Here is a 26,643-nt window from a genome sequence, read left to right as displayed (position 1 = left end):
AAACCACAACCAGCATAAGTGCTAAGAAGATTCTTCTACGCTGTCACTTGTCACCTTAACCCTTGTAACTTGGGACAAGAAATGAAGAGATTTATTCATTTTTAATTATGATCCTCACAAAATAAAGAACAGGCACACAATATGATGCTGATAGGCGACGGCAAAGGTGGTTGAAAAGTTGTTAATATGTATGTGGACAGCCTAAATTGCTTGGCACACATGTACAACTGTTCTTAGCAATCGCTTTTACTGAAGATAGAAAAAAGGCCAGAAGGGATCACACATTATTATAATACTCGTACCCATCTTATCATCGACATTTTATTTTTTCTTCTTCTTGTTTTGTTTCTTTGCTTTGGTATAAATCTTGAAGGTTAAATCTCAACATTTCTTTTTTTTTGAACAACTTTATTTCATGTCAAATCTTATGTGTCGTCAAATATTCAATTGTAGATTGATGGGTAACAGACAATCTTTCATAAAGCAATTTTGGTATCTCAGCATTTTCTAGATTAAGAGATAAAAGAAATAAGTTGGACAATTTTGTCAGATACTCAAATGTAAATGGCATCTTGGGTCTTGGCCTAGTGGTACACATTCCTTCTTAAAAAAATTATAATTACTGAAAATGATGCTAAAGATTCAAATGGTTAGTCAAAAGTTATGGGAAGGGAAAGAATAAATTTTTAGCATGTTATATTCTTCTTGTCAATAATTCTTTAATTCAATTCGTTCGCATTTCCTCTTCTTATTCATACGGTCATGAGTTTATATCATCCCATATCGGGTTATTAATTATTTAATCGCGACAATTTTCTTAACTTCATCTTTACTTAGATAAGCTCTAATGAAATCTAAATATATAATAGAACTTTCAAATAAAAATACTCTATATAAGAATAACTTCTTCATAGTAATAAAAATTTATGATCTCAATTTGGGATCAGTTATAATTAGGAATAAACTCCACATTGTAATAAGTTATATTTTTTTTAATAAGTCTTGTCTTAATAAACTTACCTCCACATATTAATAAATATTTCAAAAATATATGTCATGTTACATTAAATAATTAAGATGGAACAAAATATCTTTCTAAAATTGCTTGTGACAATAATTTGTTCTTTAAAGTTCCAACCACACCTTTCAACTTGCTAGTATGTAGTAATTGGTCAGTATAGTTATCTTCTTTTTGAAGCCAAAATATTTCTAACTTATCAAGTATGTTTGTAACTTTCTGGTATGAAACTTTTTGTATTAGTTTTTTTAAACTATATATCATTTTTATTGATATCTATCTATTGACTTTTACTCACTTATTAATTTATTAATACATGATATAATTTAGCTCATATCACTTGCATTAAGGATAATTAAACCAAGACAATAATTTTGTACTATACCCTATTGTGTTATAACTTCTTTATAAAAATAAATTTCTCCAGTCTCAAGTCCCAACAATATAGCTATATAGAGATTTTACAATAGTATGATATATTATACCAAATTTGATGGATGAAATTTTGCGGTCACGACGAAAAATCTTAGAAGGAAAAACGGTGCATTATTTTTCACATTAAAGTGACAGTTGAGAGTTGAGACATGATGTGTTGTGTTGATTGGATTCCCCATCGATTATGTGCCCACTTACTCTTTCAATGCCTTGAATTTAAAGCATTGAATCAAAGCGTGAGCACAGGGCAAAGGCACGGAGTCGTAGATGCAGGGCAATTAGTGTTTCCTCTTTTGCAAAGCAAAGTTTACTTCAAGGTACATTGAACTCTTTATTCAATAACAAAGACTCCATTAAGAGTTAAACTTGAAGGAGAATGATAAACCCTAGAAGCAATTTTAACTGTTTTTGATCCCTCGGGAATAAATAAAACCAAGAATTATCAAAATCCCACATGAAACCAGCGTCAATTATGGGTCAAATCCAATTAATTATTGCCTTTTCTTTTTTTCTTTTTATCTCCTGGAAATTGAAAAAAATTATGACTAGATTAGAAAGAAAAAAAAACGATCCTTGGGTATGATGACCAAAAAACAGGCATCAAGCAGAACCTGAAACAGGGCTAGTTTGAAGTTTAATTTGAATAAACTAAACAGAACAAAATATGTACAAAAACAGTTATGAATTCAATTATAAAATTGTGGGAAATCTTTTTTTTTTTGGGGGGGCAAGTTTATATGTATTCATTTTTTTTCCTTAAATGAATCTAGGAAAAAAAGTTCCCCTTACAACTAAAATTGTAGAATAAGGGCTTTTGAGATGAATGAATTCAACAGTTTTCATTTCTTAACTTCAACCAATTCAAGCTTCAATTTTTTTCTTAGTATTTTTTACTCTTCTCAAAATTTTCCTCTTTGGACATGAAATGTTTGAAAAATATTTAAGTCCAAGGAAGAAGAATATGTCAGCACTCTCATAATAGACCTTAATTACCCTTTAATTTCTTTAATTAGCTGGCAGAGGTTATGATACGCCAGCTCAAGATTACACTAACTTTAAAAATATTGGCCCAAAAAATAAAAAACGAATGTGAGCAATCACACAAATTCTCTACCACCCACCAAAAGCTCTCATTAGTTTTTCAACATCATTAATAACTCTCCATCAATTGGAACAAAAATTTATTTAATTTATTAATAGTACCAACTAAGTTTATAATAATTACTAAAGAACTAATAAAGTAACACTAACACTTCTGTATCATAATCAATGAGTATCCAGGATTAAGGTTGTAATCCATTATGTAACTCAAATGCGGAAATTGTCAAGTTGGAACACTTCATTAAGACTGATCAATAGCAATCTAAGTTCATCTTCAAAGTCAAATAAAAATTTGTGAAATCCAATTAAAACTCTATGTGGGTATGTTCTATATGATACAGAAGAAAATAAAAATAAAATAGGGGAGGGGAGGGGGGGGGGGGGATTAGAACATTCCTGGAAAATTAATTTGGAATAATAACGGAATTTCCATCTTTTGATCCATACCTTGTGAACTTGAATCTCCCTGTTGAAATTGATCTTTTCAAACCAAGAGAAGAATTTCTAACAAGATTCATCACTTTGCTTCTACTACTGTTAATCTTTTCAGTGCTCTCCAATTGAATTTCTGCATCATCATCATCTTCTTCATTTGTGCTTAAAATATCAGCAACCAAGAATGGACCTTGACACGAAGAAGAGTTCAATGAAACTGATCTTCTAATTGGCAATGCATCAACCCCAACTTCAATTATGCTATCATCTTGAACATTTGGTGTCTTTGGAGCCTCATCATTAACAACAATGCTAACAACAGCTTCATTATTCACCCCGTCTTCGATGTCATGTATCACCAAAACAGCAGCGTCATTTGTGTGCTGATATTGATGCGCAGAAACATTAGCATCAGATTCACTTACTTCCCCTGGAGCTGAAGCTTGAGCAGCGGGAAATGAAATAATAGTGGCCCGGCAAAGGGGGCAACTCGAGTGAGATTTTAACCAAGTGTCAATACAAGGAAGATGAAATGCATGGTTACATTTTGGCAATAACCTTAAGCTTTCATGTTCTTGAAACTCACTTAAACAGACTGAACAATCTGTGCCTTCAACCAATCCATCACCTTTCTTGTACTTACAAACAGTTATAGATTTAATAAGTGCTTCATCTAAACCAACATTGTTACCAAGCTGCCATGCCTGATCATCAGCACTCATTTGATCTCGATTTTCACTGAACTCTAGGCCAGTTTCATCGCTCCTTCTTTTACAATACTTAGAGATGATAGTATAATAAGTGACAAGGATAAAAGCACTTGCCAGGATGCCAATGACCGCGATGATCAAAGGAGAAAAATCAGTGCCTGAATCATCATCTTCATCTTCCAGGTTAAATGGAGGGGGCGGTGGGAAAATTGTGTAGCACCCTTGAGGACAATATATGCTACATATCGCTTGCGAACAATCTTTGTAGGTAGCATATGGTGCCCATGGATTTTGATTATTCCCAACTGAAGTACTCATGTTTCAATCTAAAATGAGAAATTCAGTGTACCGAATTTTGAAAAGCAGTTTGTTTAAGGGCAGTGTCTTCGTGGAAAGAAGATAAAGGTTGGCAGGAAAAAGAGTTGGGGCTTAGAGGGGAAGGAAAGCAAAAGTAGAGTCGATGGGGAGTTGATGTGTCTCTATCTTATCTTCTACTTTATTCTTTTTCCTCAAGTGCTTTTGCCCACCTTTTTTTTTTTTGGGCTTTTTTCTCAACCAGGGTTGATAATTTGTTGACTAATTTTGGAGTTTCTTTTGTGGTGAATTAGGAAGTTGCTTGAATTTAATCAAAATGTCCAAAGCTTTAATTGGTTGGTGAAGTGTAGGTGAGTAGACTCTCTTGGCATTTCTCATTTCTGTGTGGAAGCTTAAGTTAGCTAACCACACTCTTTGGTGAATTGACAAATAGTGTGTTGCCACGTCTATGAAATAGATGCAGTGGAAATAGTCACGTGAAAAGCATCGTGGCAAAAATTTATTGGATGAGGAGATAACGTGTGCGTGGAGTATCATAGAGGCAGTGACCCATAATGTTAGGAAAAATGGGATGTTGACTTTCTTGTTAGATTAAGTTAGCTAATTACACTACCATAGAAATTAGAAAGGATGGAGTTATTTGCATTATAAAAGAACGATCCAAACACCCATTTATTTATTCAGGATACTCATTCATTGTATTTTGAAAAGTTAAATTTTACTTTGTACACTCTTAAAATTGTAAACATACACTTAAGGCTTCCTCTTTGTTTCTTCTTCATACATTCATGACACCAGGAGTTCTTATATGCTTTCAAATATTAGTTTAACTAAGATTCCATAAAAGCTCTTCCCATTATACAATAATTCTTGTCCACACTGCAAATTATATGTATTATTATTTTAGATATTGAAAAACAAATAAGCCATTTTATCTTTTCAGAATCAAAACAATAAATAAGCAATTTATGTCAAGCCTTTAGCAAACAATAATCAACAACTGCTACGCCCCACTGATATGAAAATTAAATGGCAGAATTTTATTGAGTGTGAGAGAGAATTTGATTAGTATAATTTCTACATCATAATAAGCGGAGAACTTGAGAGTTATGATTTCCTTGATAAGAGTGGTCAGTAATTTGATTGAGTTTTAAGAGTTAATATTAGTTAAAACTAACAAATTTATGTGATGCAATGGGTTTGTTGAGAATAAAAAATAGGGTTTAAAATATTATAATTACACTATACATTTCATGGGTGCACCTGTGCATTATAAGTGTGTCTATACTAAATTATTAGTTATTTATATTAAAATGTCCTTAATAATAAATGACATTGTGGGTATATTTATACTATTTATTTTTTAGAGCGTAAGTAACCTCACTCCCCATAAAAAGTAATAATGTCATAAGAAAGATAATTAATAGGGGACCAAAAAAAAAAAGAAACTCAACATTTGTGTGCCCTACACATCTATAATTAAAACGGAATTTTTATCTTAATTTTTAAAATTGTGAAAAAAAATTCTTATTCATTAATTCCATACAATTCGATAGTAGAAATTAAAGAATGAACGAGTTTGCAACAATGAATTTTTTTGTTGAATATTAATTTTACTTAAAATGAATTAATTTTCAATGAGAATCCTTAATGGTAGTAATAATAATACATGACAATATTTAAAATAATAAATTTTAATAATAATAACAATAATATTAATATAATAATAATGACATTAAAAATATTAATAATAGTAACAGTTAAATATTTTTAAAATCCATTTTTATCCCAAAAGAGGACTCATATATAAAAATTTGTAACTTCTAGTGTCTATTCATTTTTTTTTTAAATATAGGTATTGAGATGTAATTAATTGAAAAAGACAAAATTGAGTGGTACGGTGCAACCGTTGCACCATAGTTTCATCCATATCAATGAACGTCCAAATTTAAAATTTATCATAGCTCCACTGATATACACATATATCCTTACACACTCTGGTGAAATTAGGATTGGTCCGACGAGGGCAATAATGAGGAAAAATAACTTTAGGAGGTGATAACATAGACCCTGCAAATTTGAGGGAGTCAAGAAGAAATTTTACTTAAAATGAATTAATTTTCAATGGGAATCTCCTGAATTTTTCTGGCCAAATAGTTTCAAATAGCTTAGTGCTTACGTAGTTTGGAAATATAAGTTGGTAATTTGTATCTAAATGATGCGTCACTTATCATCAATTGTCACACGTAATGGCATGTCAATGAAGATACCGTGTAATAGTAGTACTCATTCCTTTTTTTTTCCCCCCAAAAAAAGAAAATCCGGCATGGCAAAATTGGAAACTAAATCTCAAACGACAATACAAATAAAGCCTAATTTATGGTTCCTCCAAAATATAAATCCAACCTGACTTCTTGGAATGAGAAGCCCCTTTGTCATAGATACGTGCAGAGGAATTTTATTTTATTTTATTTTATTTTAAGAAAAACAATATAAAAGCAATCAAATGCCTTATTTGAAAGTGCTTGCCAAAAGTTTGATAACAAATGGAAGAACCGAATAAGTTGCTGTTAAAAAATTTCAAGAGAAAAATTGATAGTTTAAAAGGAAGAAACAGAGAGAAAAAGTTTGATCATCGAAGACGTATGAAGCTGAAGACAATAAGGGAAAGAATTTTATGTATTTATTTATTTTCCAGAACTGCAATTGGGTCCATCAAATAACTTCGCTGCAAGCGGCGGCTCCGACTGCTTGGTTGATGATCTCAAATAACAAAACATAATCAGTACTCAAATTGTGAACAGTAATTGTAGCATTTTAATTATTCAATTGCGATGTTTAAGAAATTGCTTATATTTATAGAATAATTCGGGCAGAAATTTTACTGGGCCATGTGTTACAAAGATGAGACTTTCTTAATTGAAATAAAACTGGGCCTAATTAAAAATTTGAGTTTAATGGCCTAAGATCCACCTAATTCTATTATGCGGTCTTGAGAGTAAAGTCCAAAGTATATTCACACAAAATAAGTTGGTGCTATGATTTTGTCCATGGTTGTTGTTTCATTAAACTTGAATAATGGATTCAAACCTAAACAACAATGACACCTACTGTGAATAATGATGTGAGAGTAGATTACACCAATGGAGAAGAACTAATAATTTAATATTAAGATATTTTAGGGTTGTTATTAATTAGAAAAAATGTGAGATAATTGACATAAATGTATTTTGAAAACCGTTTTAGAAAATGTTTCATGAAAAATCTATAATTTTTTTTCCCTCTTAAAAGAATTATAAAGCCTATTTTTTATAGGCTTCATTTCTCCCTTTGCATTTATTTACTCATATTCTTACATGAACGACTTTGCATGCACCTTTACATTTATTGGCATGCATTCTTACATAAAATTTCATGCATATTCAGTCATTTTTGTTGATAATTTTATAAGTATTATATTAGTTGTTAGTCATGCTTATTAACTTTTAACATGTTTAACTTTTAACACAAGTTTCCACCAATCAAATCGATATTGCCAACATTTAATGTCATGCACACTTTGTCCATGTGTTTAATCTTAAGGTGGTGTATGCATTTTACAAGTTATCACATACATTTATTTTAATGCATGCTTTGCATTAAATGTTATACATGTTTTATTTATGAGTTAAATTAACTTATGAATACTTTATCTATATATTCAATTATAATGCATGTTTGCCAAAGTGAGCCTCTTTAGCTACTAATTTACTTATTTGTAGATACTAACGTTTTGACCTTTAATTCAAAAGTAAATAAAATAAATAGTCGATGTATGTAAATCAATAATATGTATATAATTTATAATTTAGTGTTTTAAACTATCTTTTTTTTTTAAATGATTAATTCTTGACTAGCTCGCTTCACAAGACATTCCCTTATGGGCTAAAGTCCTCCAAGTAGGTTTAGCCAAAACTTCAATACGAATTGAACCTCACTCTAATGTTTCCATACCTTCCAAACCACAACCTACTGTGATTGCCCCTATACAATGGCTTAGGTGTACTAAGAAATATATACCTTATGGATAAGACTAGGCCTTTAGGCCTACGATTGATTTTTAGGTAGAATTTTTAGTCCCTTTGATTATTTAAGATGTGCGGTCGGAGACAAACGGATCGCATAATCAAATTTCCTGCCTTGAAATCAAATCCCATAGAAACCCAAAAAAAAAAAAAAGGCCAGATTAATACTAAATTGAGATATGGCACCAATCATTCCTTTGGGGTTAGCCAACAAACCCAATCGCTTTGACAAAACAGGATCTAGTCCAAGTCCAAGATTCAAATCAGTGCAACACCTCCTTCAGACCCTCCTTTGGCTTGTAGTAGCCGTCGCGTTGTATTATTATTTTTACCATTCTTGGTGAATGCAATTAAAAACTTTTGCAGCTCCCTTGAACTCAATATAATGCCAAAATCTTATTCAATCTATTTAACACTTGGGAAGTCTTACAAGCACTTTGAGTACATTGACAGTCGATGTAAAGAAGACTTTGTGGATTTTTTTTTTAATGATTACTAGACAAGGAAATTTGTTTTCCAGACAACCTTTATAGCTTCTAAGTACCAAAAGTCAAATGCACAATCTTGCTTTTTTTTTTTCCTTTTTTTTTTCAAATGTCAGAAGAAAGAGTGTAAAAATATAATCAACAATTTGTATATATATAAGGAGTGAGTTGCTAGATTTATCAATACAAACCTTTCAAAGAGTTTGGTTTAAACACCTAAAACCTCCACATTTTATTCAAAAGTCATAATGACAGAATTTCCAACTCGACAGTTTAAAAATATTTGTGTATTTTGTAGAAATGATTCGAGAAATATGTTAAATTTTGTAAATGCTGTAAGAGATCTTAAAAGGGTTTTAATCGAACAAAAAAATATGTTCAATGATTAGAAACGATAACTTTGCATTTATTTGGTTCGTTGTGGAAGCTACACCTATAAACGAAAATGAAAATGACCCTAATACATTTAAAAGACTTCTTGAAATGAATGACCGTATTAATGCTTCCATCGCTTTGCCAAGTGGATTGAAAAATCGATGTTAAGCCCAAAGATTCATTCCAACCTGTAAGGCACGTAATTTATGATAGACCCAAGTTGGGGCAACCACTATAAACTGTGGTTTAAAAGAACAGTTAGATTAGAGTAAAGTTCAACTCACATTGAATCTTGGATTAAATCTAATTGAAAGACCTTAGTACGTAAGAGAATTTCTTGTGAAATGAGCTAATAAAAAAAAATCATTCTATTAAAAAAAAATCTAATTTAAAACACTAAATCTTAAATCATATGCACACATTGCTGATTCATATACATCAACTATTTATTTTATTTATTTTTGAATTAAAAGTCAAAGAGTTAATAGCCATAAATAAATAATTAGAAACTAAAAAGATTAACTTTAGAGCGCATCCATCACAATTGAATGTATAGACAAAGCATGCATAAGCAAATTTAATGGTTTGACAAAAGCATGCATAACATTTAATGCAATATACGCATTAGAATAAATGCATGTAATGTATGCGCCATCTTTGAATTAAATGCATGGACAAAGTATGCATGACATTAAACATTAACAATGTTGATTTGACCTGTGGAAGGTTGTGGCAAAGGTTAAACATGTTTAAAGTCATCTTTGAATTAGCAAGAGGATGCATCACAATTGAGTGCATAGAGCAAGCATGCATAAGCAAATTTAACGCTTAGACAAAACGCACATAATATTCAATAAAAAGCATGCATTAGAATAAATACTTGTGAAATGCATGCGCCATCTTTGAATTAAATGCATGGACAAAGCATGCAGGATATTAAATATTAACAATGTTAATTTGATCGGTGAAAACTTGTGGTAAAGGTTAATCATGTTTAAAGCCAATAGGCAAGGCCGCAAGGCTAACAATTAATACAATGTTCATAAAATTTTTAACAAAAATAACTAAGCATGCATGAAATATAAATGTAAAGGTACATACAAGGCCGTGTAAGCATGGGTGCAAATAAGTGCAAAGGTATGCAAGCATAAGTGGTAATAAATACAAAGGGAGAAATGAATTTCTATTAACAGCAGACTTCACAATTCTTTTAGGAGGAAAACCAAAAAAAAAAAAAATCTAGATTTTTCAAGAAACATTTCCCTAATTACACTTTCTAGCCTATAACAACCCTAGAACATTAATATTATTGGTTCTCCATTATCCACTGATATATTCTACTCTCACATTAGTATTTGTAACAGGTGCCATTATTATTTAGGCCCCAGTCTGCTGCTCAAGTAAACAACCATTTTCAAAGTTGCAATAAGAGCTTATTTAGGCCATACTAATGCCTGAACATACTTTTGAGCCTTACTCTCTAAACTAAACAGCAGAATCAAGCGGATTGTAGACCATTAAATCCCAATTTCCAATCAGGTACAGTCTTGTCTCAATCAAGAAAGAGTAAATACTTGTGACAAGTAGCATGGTGAAATTCCCACCCCAAACAGTGAGAAAATTTTAGGAAATATTTATTTTTCACTAAATGAAAACTAGAGAAACAGCTTGATGCTAATTTATAATTATCCATATTTAACCAAGAATGGATTAAGACGCCTAGATGTACACTCGAAAGAAGAAAGGCCTATGCTCTTATGTTTCTCTTGTCATAATGTAAAATTCCAAATAGAGATGTCAGAATAAACAAATGGGTTATCAAATTAGATCACTTTAAATGCAGACCAATGGGCATTCATGAGTGAATAATGTGTTATATAGAAATAATATGGAGAAGATGGAAAAGAACAAAGGCAAAGCTAACGGTAACTGATAGAATGATACCCTATAATTTTGACCACAAAGAATACTCCATCAAAATTATAGGGTATCATACTATCATTTACTGTTAGCTTTGCCTTTAGAGAAGATAAAAAGAACAAAGGCAAAACTAATAGTAAATGATAGTAAGATACCTTTTCAGCCCTATCGTACAAAATGCCGCTGATTCTGATAGCTTCAATGACCCAATTACCAAGAGAAAAATTCCCAGTTTATTCATCTGGCTTAATTCTTTTTGCTCTAGTCACCTGTTTTGCCTTTTTCAAGGAAAAAGAAAGAAAAGAAAAGGAAAAAGGATCAAATAAAATCAAAGGGTGATCTAAGGAAGCATGGTGTCCAAGTTAGCAATTCAACCATGGAAATTTTGTCCGACTAATTAGTTTTGGATATTAATCATGTAGAAAAGATCTTCATAGATCCGTACTAATTGATCTCTACCAGAAATTAGAACATCCGTATAAATATCTAGATACCATCCTCAATGGAACATAACATAACCATCTACTATAACTAGATACTGGATGGAGATGATGCTTCTTAAAACCAATCTTGCAGTTAAAAAAGCATAAAAAGAATGAAAAAGAAAGGAAAATCATGGAGATTTCATAATAATGTTTCTTATTTTTCAGGTCAAAGCAAACTTCTTGGAGAATAAACATCAAATGATGATAGAAAATTTCTTACGCTAGCATAGATTGTATGTAAGAACATCAAGATTTGTTGGGGTTAAAAAAAGGACAACTCACATGTATGCAGAAATCACTTAGGTGCAGCTCTAGTGAGGAAACATACCTGGTTTTGGAACATTCTCATGGTCAGCACAAGAGAATCACGAGTTCTACCAAGGAAAAAGAAAAAAATCAAATGCATCATGTTAGAGCGCAGTACATTAATAAACAAACTGAAATCACTGTTATGCAATTCTAGTTTTTCTGTTGTATGCACCAGATAGTACCACATAAACAATTCTGCAAAATGATCCATGATGGAAGTTTACAAGCAATGAAATTTCTCTGTATAATTTATGTATAGTGATGGAAAGAAAAACAAATCTTGATAGGGTATAAGAAATAAATTATCATGAGTATCTGACATTTTTTTTTTTTTTTGAGAAGAGTATCTGACATTAAGATTTACATTTGACACCTTTCAAAACTTAGTCCCTACTAGGAAAGACGTAGTGTCTATATATAAACCCAACTGAAGGATTTTTATTCTTGCAGACATTTCTTCAGCCCAACTGATGGGAAATTCAAATGGAAAAGATGGTGGTTTACTCAACTGGGTTTGTTTAACAAGAGTTTTGAATCCCAGAGACCATGACAGCTGGAAGGAAACATTTGTAAAATTAGTCATAAGACTTTCATGTTTGGTGGCAGAGGCAATTGGGATCCACAGGTGCATAAGACCTTAACAAGAAAATGAAAAATTATATTAGACTTAACCATCCACATATCCTTCTTACACTTAGACACTCTACCCCCACAAATCTAAATGAAAATTTCTGGCTATGCTACATACTACTGTACGTTAATGGTAAATGGTCCAAGTAAAACACAAGCCTCTTACTTCTGTTTTTCTCCACTTAGTCCCTTACCCAGAAAATATTCCATCAATCATGAATGTATCAATAGCCCAAATAAATAAGATAAACATCATTACAGATACAAGTTATAGTGGACTTGGTGACAAGGGGTCCCTTACAATTTCTTTTGAATGATTTTAACTCGCAGCTAGAAGTTGGAAACTATGGGTGTAAACAATGGTCAATGAAGGATGGCCTCAATTACAAACTTTGTTGTAAGAACATGTACTGCTAATTTATTTGGGAACAAAATAACTTCCAAGCATAATTAATGTGTATTATCTTACCGAAAATCAGATGTGCTGAAACAATGCGAAGCACCATCAGAGCATGTTAAAATTAATTCTGTTGGGAGCCCAGAAGGAATCTTGATCTGCAATATCAATAGGATGGGAAAAGATAATGAAAGCATTGCATATAAATAATAGAAAATTTTTCTGCAGCTTTTCGCAGGATACTACAAGTTTCAGAACAAAAATATATATGCATTTTAACCTGAAGCAGAAAGGTGGGTTAAAAAATCTCGTGCTTAATCATCTTTCAACCATATCTTATAAGTCGTCCATGTTGCACTGTTTAAAAAACAATAAAGTAATGATATCTAGTATCTTGCATGTGAAAAAACGAGTGACTGATCAATAATGCACTTGCCTCTGAAAGATAAATTTATTTTCTAATATATAAAGAAATAACTGATTGATTTAAAGAGTCCATCAAAGCTGACAATGAATTGTTGAATCATTAATAGGATATTCTTTCTTTCTTGGACCTTGTTCAACAAAATGACATTATGTAGTGTAATTAATTAATTCAAATTGAAAATTAATAATCTAATCAATCAGACAGTGCATCAATTGTAAGTAGCATACCGATAATCTAATTGTAAATTTCTCTTCAATCACTACATATTCTGTACTATTGATCTTGATTTGGAAACTTGACCGTCTCAAGATTAGGGTTGCCGGTCGAGTTACCGGCCCCTGATTCTCAGAAGAAGGAACCTGTTGAAGTTGTAGCAAAAATTTATGTTACGACACAAGTCCAATACTTTGGACATTTCTGTGTAACATTTAGTAAATAAAAGAAATTTACCAGTAATAGAACACTGAATGATGCTTCGCCTTTGGACATGTGCATGTCAATCTCGCTCTGCATTTCCGGATCTGTAAAGTTTCTCATCAGAACGTTATGCAAATAATTCAGGGAAAAGCTCAAAAAAATTGAATACACATCTTTTCTATCCTAAAATGTAAACTAAGTGTTTTAACAAGCAAAAGTATGAGTGACAGCTGACAGCATATCAGTTATCAAAACAAGTATTGGGTTTTGAAGTAAATTCAAGCAATTACTTTTCTCGTTTTAATAATAAATCAATGCAAAAGGCTACAGGTGACAAATTTAGGTTGAATGGACATCAGTCTCACATTTTCAACTGAAAGCTACAAACAAATGGCCATTATGATTATCCCAACACCATCTTTTGTTGATTTATTCAAGAAGACATATTAGAGCTGCAATCGTGATGTTAACAATTTCACTGGCATGGCTGCAATATTAAGTTGTACAAAAATAATGTCTCATTAATGGGAGAATTGATGACATAATTACTAACCACAAAAGAATGCAACTGAAAACTACATCAGTGGAGGCTCAAAGAACTTCTGATGAAAAAGATTTGACCATTGAAAAGATCAATAACTTGTACAAACTAGAGACTTCATGAAGATGGTACAAAAAATTATTTTAATTCTTGGTAAGATCCAATATGTGATGAAAAAGATTCAAAATTCCAATATCTTTGGTCTTGATGGAAGATTTGGGAAAAAAAAAAAATCAGTGCACATATGGAGAACTTAATTACATCACTAATAAATTTCATTTTGAGAATTTCAATGACATTTAGGCCTGATAACTGTCAATTCCAATCATATAAACCTACCACACTTGATTTTGGAATGTCCATTAGCAAAAGCCTCCACCATTTCCCCCTAATAACATCAAAAAGTATGATAGAAATAGTCAGGATAGCAACATTTTCAGGCATTAAATTCGACAGTAGCAACTTTTTTTTCTTTTTAACTTCAAAGATTGTAATGGGGCAAGTTATAACAAATGCACAAGTAAATAAATAAATAAATAAAGAGTTAAATTCCATGAATGTTGGGAAACATAAGCTTCATATTTAACTAGGGATATAATAACAAAACAAAGGGAGAAAATAATACAACCTGAGACCAATTTAACTAATCTTCTGGAAAAATGGTAATACATCATGCAACGGGGTACTGAAATTCCAAATTCAGTGTAGATATAATCACCTAAAGCAGTTCAGGATTTGATTTCGATGATAATGGAATACTAACTTTACATATCAGTAGCATATGGAGAATATTCCAATATCACTTGAGATAACAAAGTTCAATATCAGCTGAAAACATTATGTTTGAATTTTAATGTGTTAGAGCTTTAATACTACTGTTAAGCCATTATAACGGCTTAAATTTTTATTTAAAGGGACAACTTAGCATTTAGAATCTCCTCATGTAGTATTTCAACTATGATAAGTTGCTTTTGTGTCTGTTTTTAAGTCTGTGTTGTGGTGTTTGGCTCACATGCCTCATAGATGAGAGAGCATAATCATTGGTCCATTAGCTACCAGTTTTAAGCTTTTCAGTCATGAAAAGAATAGGACAAAAAGGACCTAGGAATGACATAACAGAATTATTATTCTGTATATATACCATATGGCCTTGATCATCCATTGGTATGCACTCGACAGATATCAGTTTACCAACATCATCAGCTGTGACAACATATTCTGGCTCTATGGCTCCTGAACAAAAAATTTTGAACATATTAGTCATAACATTTAAACAAGCACAAAAAGGTCAAAACTTATTTCAATGCTCACCCTTAATATAATGTTTGGTGCCATCCTGCAGATGACGAACCCACTAAAACACAACTTGTTAAGATATTAAATGTTAATACATTATGCAAATAACTGCCAAACATATTTCACGGTTTGTATAAGCTCAAAGAAAAAAAAAAAAAAATCACCTGAAACATACAAAGATGAGCACCACCTAAAGGATATCCACATCCAAGAAGTTTCTTTCCAGGTGTAGCTTCACCGACAATCTGAAACTGCTCAATACCTGGGCCCTCTGCATTGCAACAAGTCTTATTATTAGATTCCAGCAAAAGTCATAAATTTGTTTCATATATAAAAAAAGAAGAAAAAAAAGAATCTACCTTCTTTGCATAGTCTGGATCTAAAGCGTAATTTATTCTTGGGGTTACCGTGATTCATAACAGTCCCTCGCATATCCAGTTCAATGGGAGTTCCGAGTACAGAATCATCGTCCGATGAATCTTTTGCAATAGATGAATTAGTAAGTTTTTCTTCCTCTTTAAAAACGAACACAATAGCAATCACAGAAAAGGCCAGCGGAAAAACAACAGATGCACTTTAATTGTACTTCACATCTGACGCCAATAGAATAAAGTGAATCAATGTAGCAATCAACTGGAGTACAGAGAAGACAATCTCCACTATCCCAAGTTGCCTCTCAGCTGGTGGTTTGATTTCTGCGCTGGTTTTTTCCAGATAACAAACATAAATGTTTATAGCAAAACCAAATGCTGACAACAGAAATGCAGCAAGAGAAGCCCACTTGCTTCTCTCAAAAAAATCCAGCACAACTGATGCAGCCTCCAGGAAAAGAAACAAAACTGCAGGCCCAGGTTTCCCATCTTTACCAAGCAATGCACAAGCCTGTACTTAGACTCTCAAGTTATATACTATATATAGAGTAACAAAAAACACATGAGAAAGCCTACAAAACAATTAGAGTAACAAAAAACACCTAAGAAAGCCTACAAAACAACCTCTAAATCCCCTTCTCTGTAGCAGTAAAAGTATTCAAATCAAATTCAAGGAATCACATCATGTATCTAAACAAGCTCATGGACATAAACAAAAAGCGAGTTGGGTGATTAAATTTATTATCAAGATTGCGAAATTTAAAATAAAAAAGGGTGAATAAATGAAGTCACCTTGCTGAAGATTGAAGATAAGTGACTCAAATAATTGATTTTCCTAGAGCGGAGAGGTAATCTCTTTCCTTCAATGTCCATTTCTTTCAACTGTGTGTTTGATTCAAAAATATTGAATGCGAGAAAATGATAAGAAGAAAAACGGTTTCTTGCATCGTGTCGTTTCAAAGCAAGTCGTTGGCAAGTTCAGAGCAATTTCCTCAGTCCCCACTCAGTCAATGAGTCTCAAGCTTTAACCGCGAACAATTTAGGGGGGAAACAAATCCCACGAAACGTTTCGTGATAAGAGATATGTTATCGCTCAGCCCCTTAGTATTTATATTTATTGAACTTCAGATAAGTCCATTGGAAAAATTGGCTTATACAACTCATTATGATTGTCAATCATAGATGCCTATTGTAAGGCCTTTATATGCTTGAAATCTTGGTATCATTATGATTAGTTTTGAGTAATTCATATTATTGATGGTTTTAGTTTAGAGTAATGTTAGGAATCTTAACTGTGATTAGAGTTGGTAAAATTCGGATCCGCATATGGATCCGCAAAAAAGATGCGGATTCGGATGCGGGTAATATCGGCAATGGATCCGGGCGGATATTTCAGATATCCGGATCCGTAAAAATTAAAATTTAATAATATAATATATAATTTAAAAATTCAATAATCTACCTAATAATATCAAATAAAATCCAATCATAATTTAACAATGAATAATTCAACATGAATAACATACAAATAATCTCATAAATCTACAAATAAAATTTAATTTTTCATTTTTTATTTCATTTTTAATGTATATTTTTAATTTAAAATAAAATTCAATAATTTACCTCATAATATCAAATAAAATTCAATCATAATCCAACAATTAATAATTCAACATGAATAAGATACAACAACATCATAAATCCACAAATAAAATTTAATTTTTGATTTAAAATAAAATTCAATAATTTACCTAATAATATCAAATAAAATTCAATCATAATCCAACCATTAATAATTCAACATGAATAATATACAACAACATTATAAATCCACAAATAAATTTTATTTTTAATTTTTAATATATATTTTTAATTTAATTTGTAATTTAAAATAAAATTTATCTGGATCCAGATATCCGGTTTTCTAGATGCACTTGCATCCAGATCCGGATTCGTGTGGATCCCCATCTTCTACTTGCGAATTTGAATTTATTTGACATCCCTAACTGTGATCTCTACATTTGAGTCTTAAATAATTTGATAATCTATCGGTAAATCTTATTAAAAAAAACTGTATAATTGATAAATGTGAAATACAATACTAAAAGCAAAATTTATTGATCATTTCTTAATGCGACAATACATGTAGAATTTAACAACAGCATTTTGATCATTCATGTGCTATCTACTAACTAAGAATATTACAATGAAATGTAGAAAGTACTAGGATATGCCCTTATCAAATTTAAACTATGATACAAAGCCTTGATGCTATTCTATTATCTTCAGTTTTTAGATTCTACCATGAATGAATAGTGACTCTAAAAATCTGTACTGTGAATGAAGGAAAAGCGTCCCCATGCTTCTTTTCTTTTGTCATCCAACGCCTGCTTCAGAAACATACCAGTTTGGTACAGTGGTCAGAATAAACAGACGGCATATCCATTCAACCAACAAATATGGGGCGAAAAAAGAGACAAAACTATACCTGGCTTTGGAACATTCTCATTGTCAGCACAAGAGTATCACGCATTCTACAAAATAGAAAAGAAAAAAAAATATATCAAGGACCTCAAGTAAGAAACTAGAAGATTAATCAATGCACCAAAGAATTGTATCCTCACAATTCTGCAAAGAGAGCCGCGATAAAATTTTATATAAGAATGATGTTTTTCACTGTATAGTCTTGTAGAGAAAGAGGAAAGAAAGTTGAAACTTGGTACGGCATAAGAAATTGGAACTAAGCAGAAAATGAATTTATGCATCTTATGAATAGCACAAACAAATTCGAAAATCATATAATGTATGTAACCAGGGTCGGCTCTTCCTCTAGACAACTTAGGCAGTTGTCTCGAGTCCCACTGTATACGAAAGCCCCATATTTTTCTTCAACATTATAGTTATTGAATTATTCATTTATATTCTTTACTCAAATAAATTATCAAATTTCTACAAAATCACTATTTAATGTTATTTCATTTAAAACTCTATAAAAGTCACACATTTGTTAACTTGTTATCCATTATTATTTTTATCAATTAAAAGAAAAAGGCATGACACATTCAATGCTTTAATGCATAATGGAAAAAAAGACTTTCTTTAATTTTTGCTTAAGAAAAAAAAATCAACTATTTCCATTGATCATTGTTGTTTAAAATTTCAATCCATTAAAGTTAAATTTCAAATATCCATTTTTTTCTTACTATTCTCTTCTTAATTAGTTGTGTTATTCAATTGTTGTTGTTTCTTTTTTAAATATTATAGTTATTTTTTTTTAATTATCTAGTCTAACTGTTTGCTTGTTTACTCTTCTTTCACTGAAAAGGAAAAAATGTCTAATAGAAAATGTGCACCAAGATACAAAAAACTAGGGAGAAAAAAAAGAGAAGAATTAAAAAATTAGTTCGATCCCAAAAAGGAGATCTTGATAAGTTTGTCAAAAGTAGTAAAAATGATGTGAATTAGAGTGAAGAATTAGTAATTGAAGAATTTTTTTAAAATTAAAATTGATAAAAACTTATTTAAGATCAACTAAGTCGAAAGAAAAGTTAAATGATTTAGCTATATTGAGAAAAATATATTAGCGAAATTAGAATATAAAAATTTGATCAATAATTTTGCACCTAAGAAAGTTAGAAAAATTGATTTTAAATAAATAACTTTTTAGTGAAACTAATACATATATTTAACCTCAAATATTTTAAAAGGTCTAATTAAAACAATTGGCCTAAAGCCCCAAAATTAATTGAGTGTATGTAAGTATGGGTCCAGCTACTTTACCCCAGTCGCTTGTCTTTTAATGAATGCGCCATTAGATAGCTAACAAAGGAATTTGAGGTCTGAGATTTAACCATTGAAAAATGGGTAACTGGCTGAAAGAGTTCCAGTACAAATTCTTACTGTAGTGAGAATCTCACGCAAAGCCCACGCGCATTCTCCCTCTCACTCTCGCCAAATCTCACCTCACTCACAGCGCCACCAATCTCACCTCCTCAGGGCACAACTCTCACCACCAATCGATTCTCCCTCACCATGCTCCGTTCTTATCATCGGCTCTCTCTCTTCCCCGTCGATTGTGTCTTGCTCCTTCACGCTGCCTCACTCCCTCGGATGTCTCAAAAAATTGACTTGTAACTTCACTCTTTCGGCTTCACCCGCCATCGGCTGCCGTAATTAATTTCTGGAGGTAATTTGCGTCATTAATTCCAAATTTGGTTCTCTAGGATTATGAATTTGTGAAGATTCCGCTGCCACTGTGTTAATTTGTGTTGAGAGTATATGTCCTCAAGTTTGCAGTGTACTGGGCAAGTCAGTTCAGTTTTGTGTCTGGAAACAAGAACACTTAGCTTAGTGAGTTTTGTGCCATTGTACTGATTCATTTGAGGAAGCTTAAAGAGATGAAGCTTTTGTGTCGTCAGTAATTGCTTACTTGCATATGGTATGAATATGGTGGCTTGCTTTTTATTTGCATTTTTTTATTCTCAATGCTCAGCTTCATATTGCTGGAAATTAAATTCAGATATTGATTTGTATTTGCCTTTTTTTATTCTTGATGCTAAGCTTCAGATTGCTGGAAATTAGATGAAAAATATGTAGTTTTTTTTTTATTTGCGTTAAATTTAGATAAATTGACTCTTGTATGTGACCTTAACATTCGGTTTGCAATTTTGCAGGGACAAAGCACTTTCATTCAAATGAGGACCGTCTTAAAAGTTGCGGACAATTCAGGGGTGAAAATGATGTGCATGCAACTTCTGAAAGGGAAGAAAGTGGTAAGATTGGGGGACACAATTCTTGTATCGGTAAAAGAAGTTATGCCTAATGCTAAAGTGAAGAAAGGCGAGATTGTGAAAGCTGTTGGGCTGTTGTTGTGATTGAAGTGTTGTCAAATTTGATGACAATGCTGCAGTGCTATGCTTTTTATTTAGGAAAAAGAAAATCATCAGCCAAGACAGCAGCCTGACCAATAGGAAAATGAATATTTGGGCCAGTCCCACATGAGCTGAAGAAGAAATCTCAGTTTGGTGTCCTTGCTTTTGCTGAGCATTCTGCCTGATTTTCATGATGGATTTTGATCTCTAAGCTTTTGGTAAGGTTAGGTTAATTTACTCTGTAAATATTTGCTATAAAAATTACTTTGCATGTGATGTAATTCTTGTCTTTTTGACTGCTCTTCTTTCCTATTTGTTGTTTTTTTTCTATTGACATTTTGCTATTATCCTAATATCATATGCTTGACCACTCATGGATTCTGTCATAATTTGTTGGATGGTGTTTAAGACAATTTTACAAACTGATGGTAGATTAAATGCTCTTTGATTTTGGCCATAATATTTTTAATTTATTCTCCATGGATGGAACATGCTCAATACAATTATTCTTATGCGCATCGAAGCAATTTGTACCGCAATCATTCTTTCTAAACTTTTTAACATTTTAGCATTTTTTTCTTTGTTATTTGTACTTGTGTATCTGATCCAAGTTTTCTATGTCGTGCAGCTTGTGAAGCTACTATAACTGCGGGAGGGCAATCATATTGAGTTCTGTAGAATAAAAAATGTACTTGATGAGATCTTGCACATGTATGGAAATTTTGAGGTTAATGAAATTCTGAAACTATTGATGGATCCTACATGGGTTGCGACAGGGTTGAAAATTAACTTTGAGACATTAGTAAGTAATAACATGTTTTATATCTTTTGTATGTAATTATGCAAATGCTCATTATTTAGTAATACAAATACTCATAGTTAATTATTTAAAAAAAATGCAAACGCCTTTTGTATGTTTATATATTTCAGAGACTTGACTAAATGCAGCCTTTCTTTTTCTTGGTAATTGACAATAAATAAATAAAAATGATCATTGCGATTATAAGAATTGGCACTGGGAAGGCTTGATCAGTTAAACATCAACAGTGGATTGAAATTTGATTTTTGTGTTTTGAGAGTTGGATTCTTACCCCTTACTCTTCTCCCCTCAACTCTTTTCTTCAAGGGGTAAGGAGTAAGGTACATTAACCTAGTAAGGTCCTCCCCAAGAGGAGTTGATATGTTATATTCCCAAAAAATGATTACCTGGGGGAGTACCGCTAAGTTTTTCTGACTGTAAAATGGGATGTTAATATGGATGAGATAAGAATCTAACAAATTCGAAGCATCAAACACACAAAATTTCACAATATTTACTGTTAAATCATTTGGTTTCTTGAGGCAAATAAAAGCCATCATCTTCACTCTTGAAAACAAAGGTTTTCCTTTATCTTTTCTTTGTTACAGTATGATTCTTGACCTATTGCTCTGTGCAATTATCTTATCAACTACCATTGCAGTTAGTAATAGCTTTAGGTTATTGATAGAATGTTTACAAGCCCTTAATCTTCTTTGAGCAAAGTAATGCCTGAGCTACAGCAAAGTACTGATGAAAGTATGACCATTAATATTTTTCTATAAAAAACTGTTCATCTCAGCCAAAATCACAGTAACAAAATAACTCTAGGAGATGAGTATGACATTACAGAAGAAGGATCGGAAGAAAAAATATGTAATCCTTTGTTCCTGAAAGTCTTTAATATTTATTTTATTAGGTTTTTCCCAAATAGGGAATATTACATCTCTAAAGAACTCCACTGAACAATTTCCAGGTTTTGCTATTGAGATTTCTGCTTATAAAACTTATGAAAAAAAAATACGCAAATTGGCTCTTGTCTGGTAGGATTTGGGGGGCAGAGAGAGTTAAACCGTAAGTCAATTTATGAGACAGACTAGAGAGTAAGGCGCCGTAAGGGAGGACATATACTTGTTTAATTTTTTAATACAGTCTATAATTATTGGATTAATGTTAGAACTTATTTATTTATCAACATAGAAGAGGCTAACAACATAGCTTTACTATTCAATATAAGTTTCATTAATTTACTTGGGTATTGAAACCAAAAATTTAGCTAACACACAAATTCATTAATTGATATCATGTATTTTCTTCAATGCAATACCTTATTCCATCAACTTACATAACCACTTTAAAAACCTTGAGTTACAAGATAATGCCCCACAATATCCAATGCTAACCATGCATGAAAAAAAAAATGCAAGTCAATTTCAGTGCATGACGATTTTGAAAACCATTAAGCCACAAAGTGGACAGTAATTAATTATGCACAGGTTTTAGTATTAACAATTGTTTATTTACCAACCGATAATACTTTTATTTTGTGCTTACTTGATAATTTATATTTGTTTTCATGTAATATATTATGATTTATTTATTATATCTTAACTATATATAATTACGTGTATTTTTTTTGTCTATAAGGTAAAATATTAATTTCACATTTTTCAAGTCTCCAAACAGATAAACGGATGTCAATGTTTTATTCAACATGTTTGAAAACCTTAACATTAATCAAGACCGCCTGATAATTGTGCTTCTGTAAAAAAAATTGACCTTTTTTGTTGACCGTAACTGATTTTATGATTACATAAGCTTACAATAGATATGATTACCTAGGATAGCTGACAATTTTGACTCAATCTCAACTGTTCATGATTCAATGGCCACGATTATCCCATGTGACCATGGTTGGTGAAGCAAGTTGTAGTATTCGAATCTTTGTATTCCGGTCAACCAATTCCACACATTAACCTGCAAATCTCAACCGTTCTTTGACCGTATCAGACGCTTCAAATTATTCCATGGGTACTGTTGACTTAAAAAAACACCAGTCGTTCGCTCTCCGTCTAATGGTTGTGAGGAAAACATGCATGAAGCTTATGATGAACAGCAAATTATTACATTATAAAAATTATTTTTCTATCAATAGAACCTCAATTTTTTTTTTGGGCATCTCTCTTCTTCTCAATTTCTCTCAAACTGTCTGTAATCTTAATTTTCAGCTGTGTTTTAATATTTTCCATAATTTTTTTATAAATAAATTTTGTTTAATTTTATATTTTAATGTCAATTACCATACACAATAGTCCATTATATTTTTATCTTTTTTTTTAATCTTATCCTTCATCTCAATTAAGCCTCTATTTCTTGGTTGGTGATTTACTATTTTTAATTTTATTGTTATTATTATTACGCTAATTATCATCATCATTATCATATTATTATTGTTGTTGTTGTTGTTCATAATTGATTTCTAGCCTTACTTAGCGACTTAGCGACTTGTATGTTATAATTCATCTAAGTGCCAGCTGGATTCCTTACACAAAACACTCATCCTGCGATAAACTATTGATGAGAAAATCTGTGATAGGGTGTTTGGTTCATCAAGCTCAAGATAGTTTTCTCTTAGTTTTCTTCCTCTTTTAACTTATACTTCACCTCAATTTAGACTGTCATTTTTCGTTGATCAATATTTATTTATTTATAATAATTATTATTATTACCCGGTACATATTTTTTCTTCACATTTTTTTTCCAATCTAGTTTTCATTTACTTTACTCATGCACAAATTTTCCAAAAAAAACTAATTATACGGTCACTTTACTGTAAATTAATGTCACGCTACTTTCATGATTAAATTTGATATTTCTCCTTTTTTCCCCCAAGTACGCAATGCAATTCCTGACCCTACCTTTAAATCCACTTCCTAAAATTTTCATCCCTATTTTCAAAAATTTCAAATCCATCTTACCCCAACCCATACTTGCACTCTTCCAATGTCTTGCTTTTAACCATAACTTGCATGCACCCTTTTTCCTTTATTTGCATGCGATACTTAACTACTTCCAACCCATTACAGTCGTTTATTTTTTGTCAAAAAGCGGATCCCTTGCAGGTTACCGGGCCATTACCTTTTTGTCAGGTTACTAGCTACCGTGCTGTGTCTCTTCTTCAGCCATTAGATTAAATCCAAAGGTCACTCTGCTATAAGACAAATGACTTGGGTACCAAACCCCTGATGCAAAGTAGCTGCCCCCTGTAAGTATACTTTGAATTTGAACCCTGCTTATTTATCGCCAAATGCCAATCAACAACAGGTCATGTATGTTTTCTTTTGACTGTTTGTAACCTTTTCCTAGATAAGCAAACCATGGATAAAAACAATGGATGATGAAGTAAAGCAACGATGATTTATTCTAGGGAAAGGAAAAAATCAAGGGTATCGAAATCAATTCAAAATTCAATTGTTTAAAGTAATGTATATTACCGAACATTGTATGTACTGAAAGGACGTGAAGAACCATCGGAGCATGTTAAAACAAATTGCGTTGAGAGCCCAAAAGGAACTTTGATCTGCAATATCAATAAGATAAATAAAAAAAGCCATATGAAATGTTTACATGTAAGTGATGAAACTTTTTGATCTGCAATCAATAAGAGCAAGCATCAAGTAACGATATCTAGTATCTTTTGTGTTTAGAAACTGGACAATGATATCAATATAGTACTGATTCCTATGCGGAAAAGTTATTGATTAATCATGAATTCTTTGAATGCAATGATTACAATTTGCTTGTCAGGCAGTTCTTGTTCAACAGGTGGTCTGACTTGAGTTACAATATAAACATTGCATTCAAAATGAAAATAAAAAATTTCGCTGTGTTCACAGACTGTATCAAATGTAAGTAGCATACCGACAACTCCTTTGAAAATTCCTCTTCAATTCAATTACAACTTCTGTGCTCTCAATTCTCTGACGAATCTAGCTGTTAAAGTTGAAGCAAAACTTTGAATAACGAGACAAGTATACTCTTTGACGTTTTTGCATTACATTTTGTGAATTTATGGTTAGGATCTCTAAATGTCAACATATGAAGTAGTAAAGAACAAAGACAGGGGCTCATAAAACATACTCTTCACTTTCTTTATCAAGTTAAGTGTCAAATCTTTCCAAAACTAAGATAAAAGAAACGAAGCAATATTAAATCATCAATCAAGCCCATCAAGATATTGTTAGGAAATTGGGTGGCAAAGCAGACACGCAGCTAAAGTAAAATTGGAAGAAAATAAAGAACAAGCACAAAAAGAGGACACAAGAAATTACGTGGTTCGGCTTTTAGCCTACGTCCACGGGCGAAGACAGAAGGAAATGTTTTACTAGTGAAAAGGAGTTACAAGTATTGTAGTATTTTAGCTCACTTCCCAAAAACCCCAATACACCCAAACTCTCTCAATCACTGTAATAAGAGCTCATAAATGCAAGCTCTTGAATTCTCTCTCAGACTCCCTAAATTGCTCTCTGAATAATGGAATGAATAAGCTCTTCATTTGCACTTGTATTTATAGCAAAATGATGGCCAAGAAAGTCAAAGCCGTGGGTATCAAAATCTTCTTCAAAACCGTGTTCATCAAAGCTTGGTGGGTGAAAGCCGTGTTCAATTTTCAAAACCATGTGCCAACCATTCTTGTCAAAGCTTCTAGATGTAGCCATGCCAACCATTCTTGTCAAAGCTTCTAGATGCAGCCATGCCAACCATTCTTGTTTATTCAACACTTCTAGATGCAGCCAATTTTGACATTATCCCACTTGGAGATTAAATTGAAAAACAATCAATCTCCACACCATTCTTTCTGCTTCGCCATAATTATGTTGCCTACGTTTCTGCTAGGCCACAAGAGGATTTACTCCAGACAAACTTATCAGTGTTTATCGGCTTGGTCAAAACATCTGCTAGGTTCTCTTTGGTATGGATTTTCTGCAAATCCACACTTCCATCTTCCACTACTTCACGAACGAAGTGATACTGGACTCCTATGTGCTTTGTCCTGGAATGAAAAGTTGGATTCCTTGCAATGTGCAAGGCACTCTGACTGTCACAAAACACAAAAATTTTTTGTTGTTTGTGCCCGAGCTCCTCCAATAGCCTTTGTATCCAAATAGCTTCCTTGCAAGCTTGTGTAGCTGCCATGTACCCTGCTTCTGTTGTAGATAAAGCCACAACGGTCTGCAGTTTCGAA

At 32.1% G+C, this 26,643-nt stretch overlaps 2 protein-coding genes and 2 long non-coding RNA genes across 11 annotated transcripts; 2 read left to right on the top strand and 2 right to left on the bottom strand.

Annotated features, from left to right (window-relative positions):
* Positions 1-2,736: 2,736 nt before the first annotated feature.
* Positions 2,737-4,170, bottom strand: LOC102614079 (RING-H2 finger protein ATL52-like). Its single transcript, XM_006484659.4, has one exon. It carries the CDS (start codon positions 4,015-4,017, stop codon positions 2,959-2,961), a length of 1,059 nt encoding a protein of 352 aa, XP_006484722.1. The 5' UTR covers positions 4,018-4,170; the 3' UTR covers positions 2,737-2,958.
* A 2,362-nt stretch (positions 4,171-6,532) lies between these two features.
* On the bottom strand, positions 6,533-16,861 carry LOC102614360 (uncharacterized). Of its 8 annotated transcripts, none has more exons than XR_371247.4 (12): positions 16,524-16,861; positions 15,720-16,242; positions 15,525-15,631; positions 15,376-15,418; positions 15,206-15,297; positions 14,404-14,452; positions 13,557-13,627; positions 13,334-13,465; positions 12,752-12,837; positions 11,672-11,717; positions 11,014-11,136; positions 6,533-6,777 (listed from the first exon to the last, which is right to left on the bottom strand). XR_371247.4 is itself a non-coding variant. In XM_025100674.2 (11 exons), the coding sequence occupies exons 2-11, from the start codon at positions 15,790-15,792 to the stop codon at positions 11,092-11,094; spliced, it is 744 nt and encodes a 247-aa protein (XP_024956442.1). In that variant the 5' UTR covers positions 15,793-16,268; positions 16,524-16,861; the 3' UTR covers positions 9,185-11,091. The 8 variants fall into 8 exon arrangements, 5 of the variants coding, with proteins under 5 accessions (XP_024956442.1, XP_052296267.1, XP_015387631.1 ...); XR_008054346.1 differs by lacking the exon at positions 6,533-6,777 and adding an exon at positions 8,868-9,177; XR_003066296.2 differs by lacking the exon at positions 6,533-6,777 and adding an exon at positions 8,868-9,126.
* Positions 16,862-19,551: 2,690 nt separating this feature from the next.
* LOC127901721 (uncharacterized) lies at positions 19,552-20,507 on the top strand. Its single transcript, XR_008053957.1, has 2 exons — positions 19,552-19,917; positions 20,405-20,507. It is a non-coding gene; the product is annotated as an uncharacterized LOC127901721 (long non-coding RNA).
* Positions 20,508-20,604: 97 nt separating this feature from the next.
* Positions 20,605-21,358, top strand: LOC102614953 (uncharacterized). The gene is made up of 2 exons (XR_003066297.2): positions 20,605-20,820; positions 21,231-21,358. It is a non-coding gene; the product is annotated as an uncharacterized LOC102614953 (long non-coding RNA).
* Positions 21,359-26,643: the final 5,285 nt, after the last annotated feature.

This window comes from Citrus sinensis, chromosome 4 (genome assembly GCF_022201045.2).
Source record: "Citrus sinensis cultivar Valencia sweet orange chromosome 4, DVS_A1.0, whole genome shotgun sequence".
Classification (NCBI taxonomy): Eukaryota; Viridiplantae; Streptophyta; class Magnoliopsida; order Sapindales; family Rutaceae; genus Citrus; species Citrus sinensis.
This window is presented reverse-complemented; position numbering and strand designations above follow the sequence as displayed.

Bases quoted from the DNA above. Each gene is read 5' to 3' on its own strand.
- LOC102614079 (XM_006484659.4), bottom strand. From the start codon at position 4,017: ATGAGTACTTCAGTTGGGAATAATCAAAATCCATGGGCACCATATGCT.
- LOC102614360 (XM_025100674.2), bottom strand. From the start codon at position 15,792: ATGCGAGGGACTGTTATGAATCACGGTAACCCCAAGAATAAATTACGC. The intron at 15,632-15,719 runs GTAGATTCTTTT...GTTGCAATGCAG, and splicing joins ATCCAGACTATGCAAAGAAG to AGGGCCCAGGTATTGAGCAG. The intron at 15,419-15,524 runs GTGATTTTTTTT...GTTGTGTTTTAG, and splicing joins CTCATCTTTGTATGTTTCAG to TGGGTTCGTCATCTGCAGGA.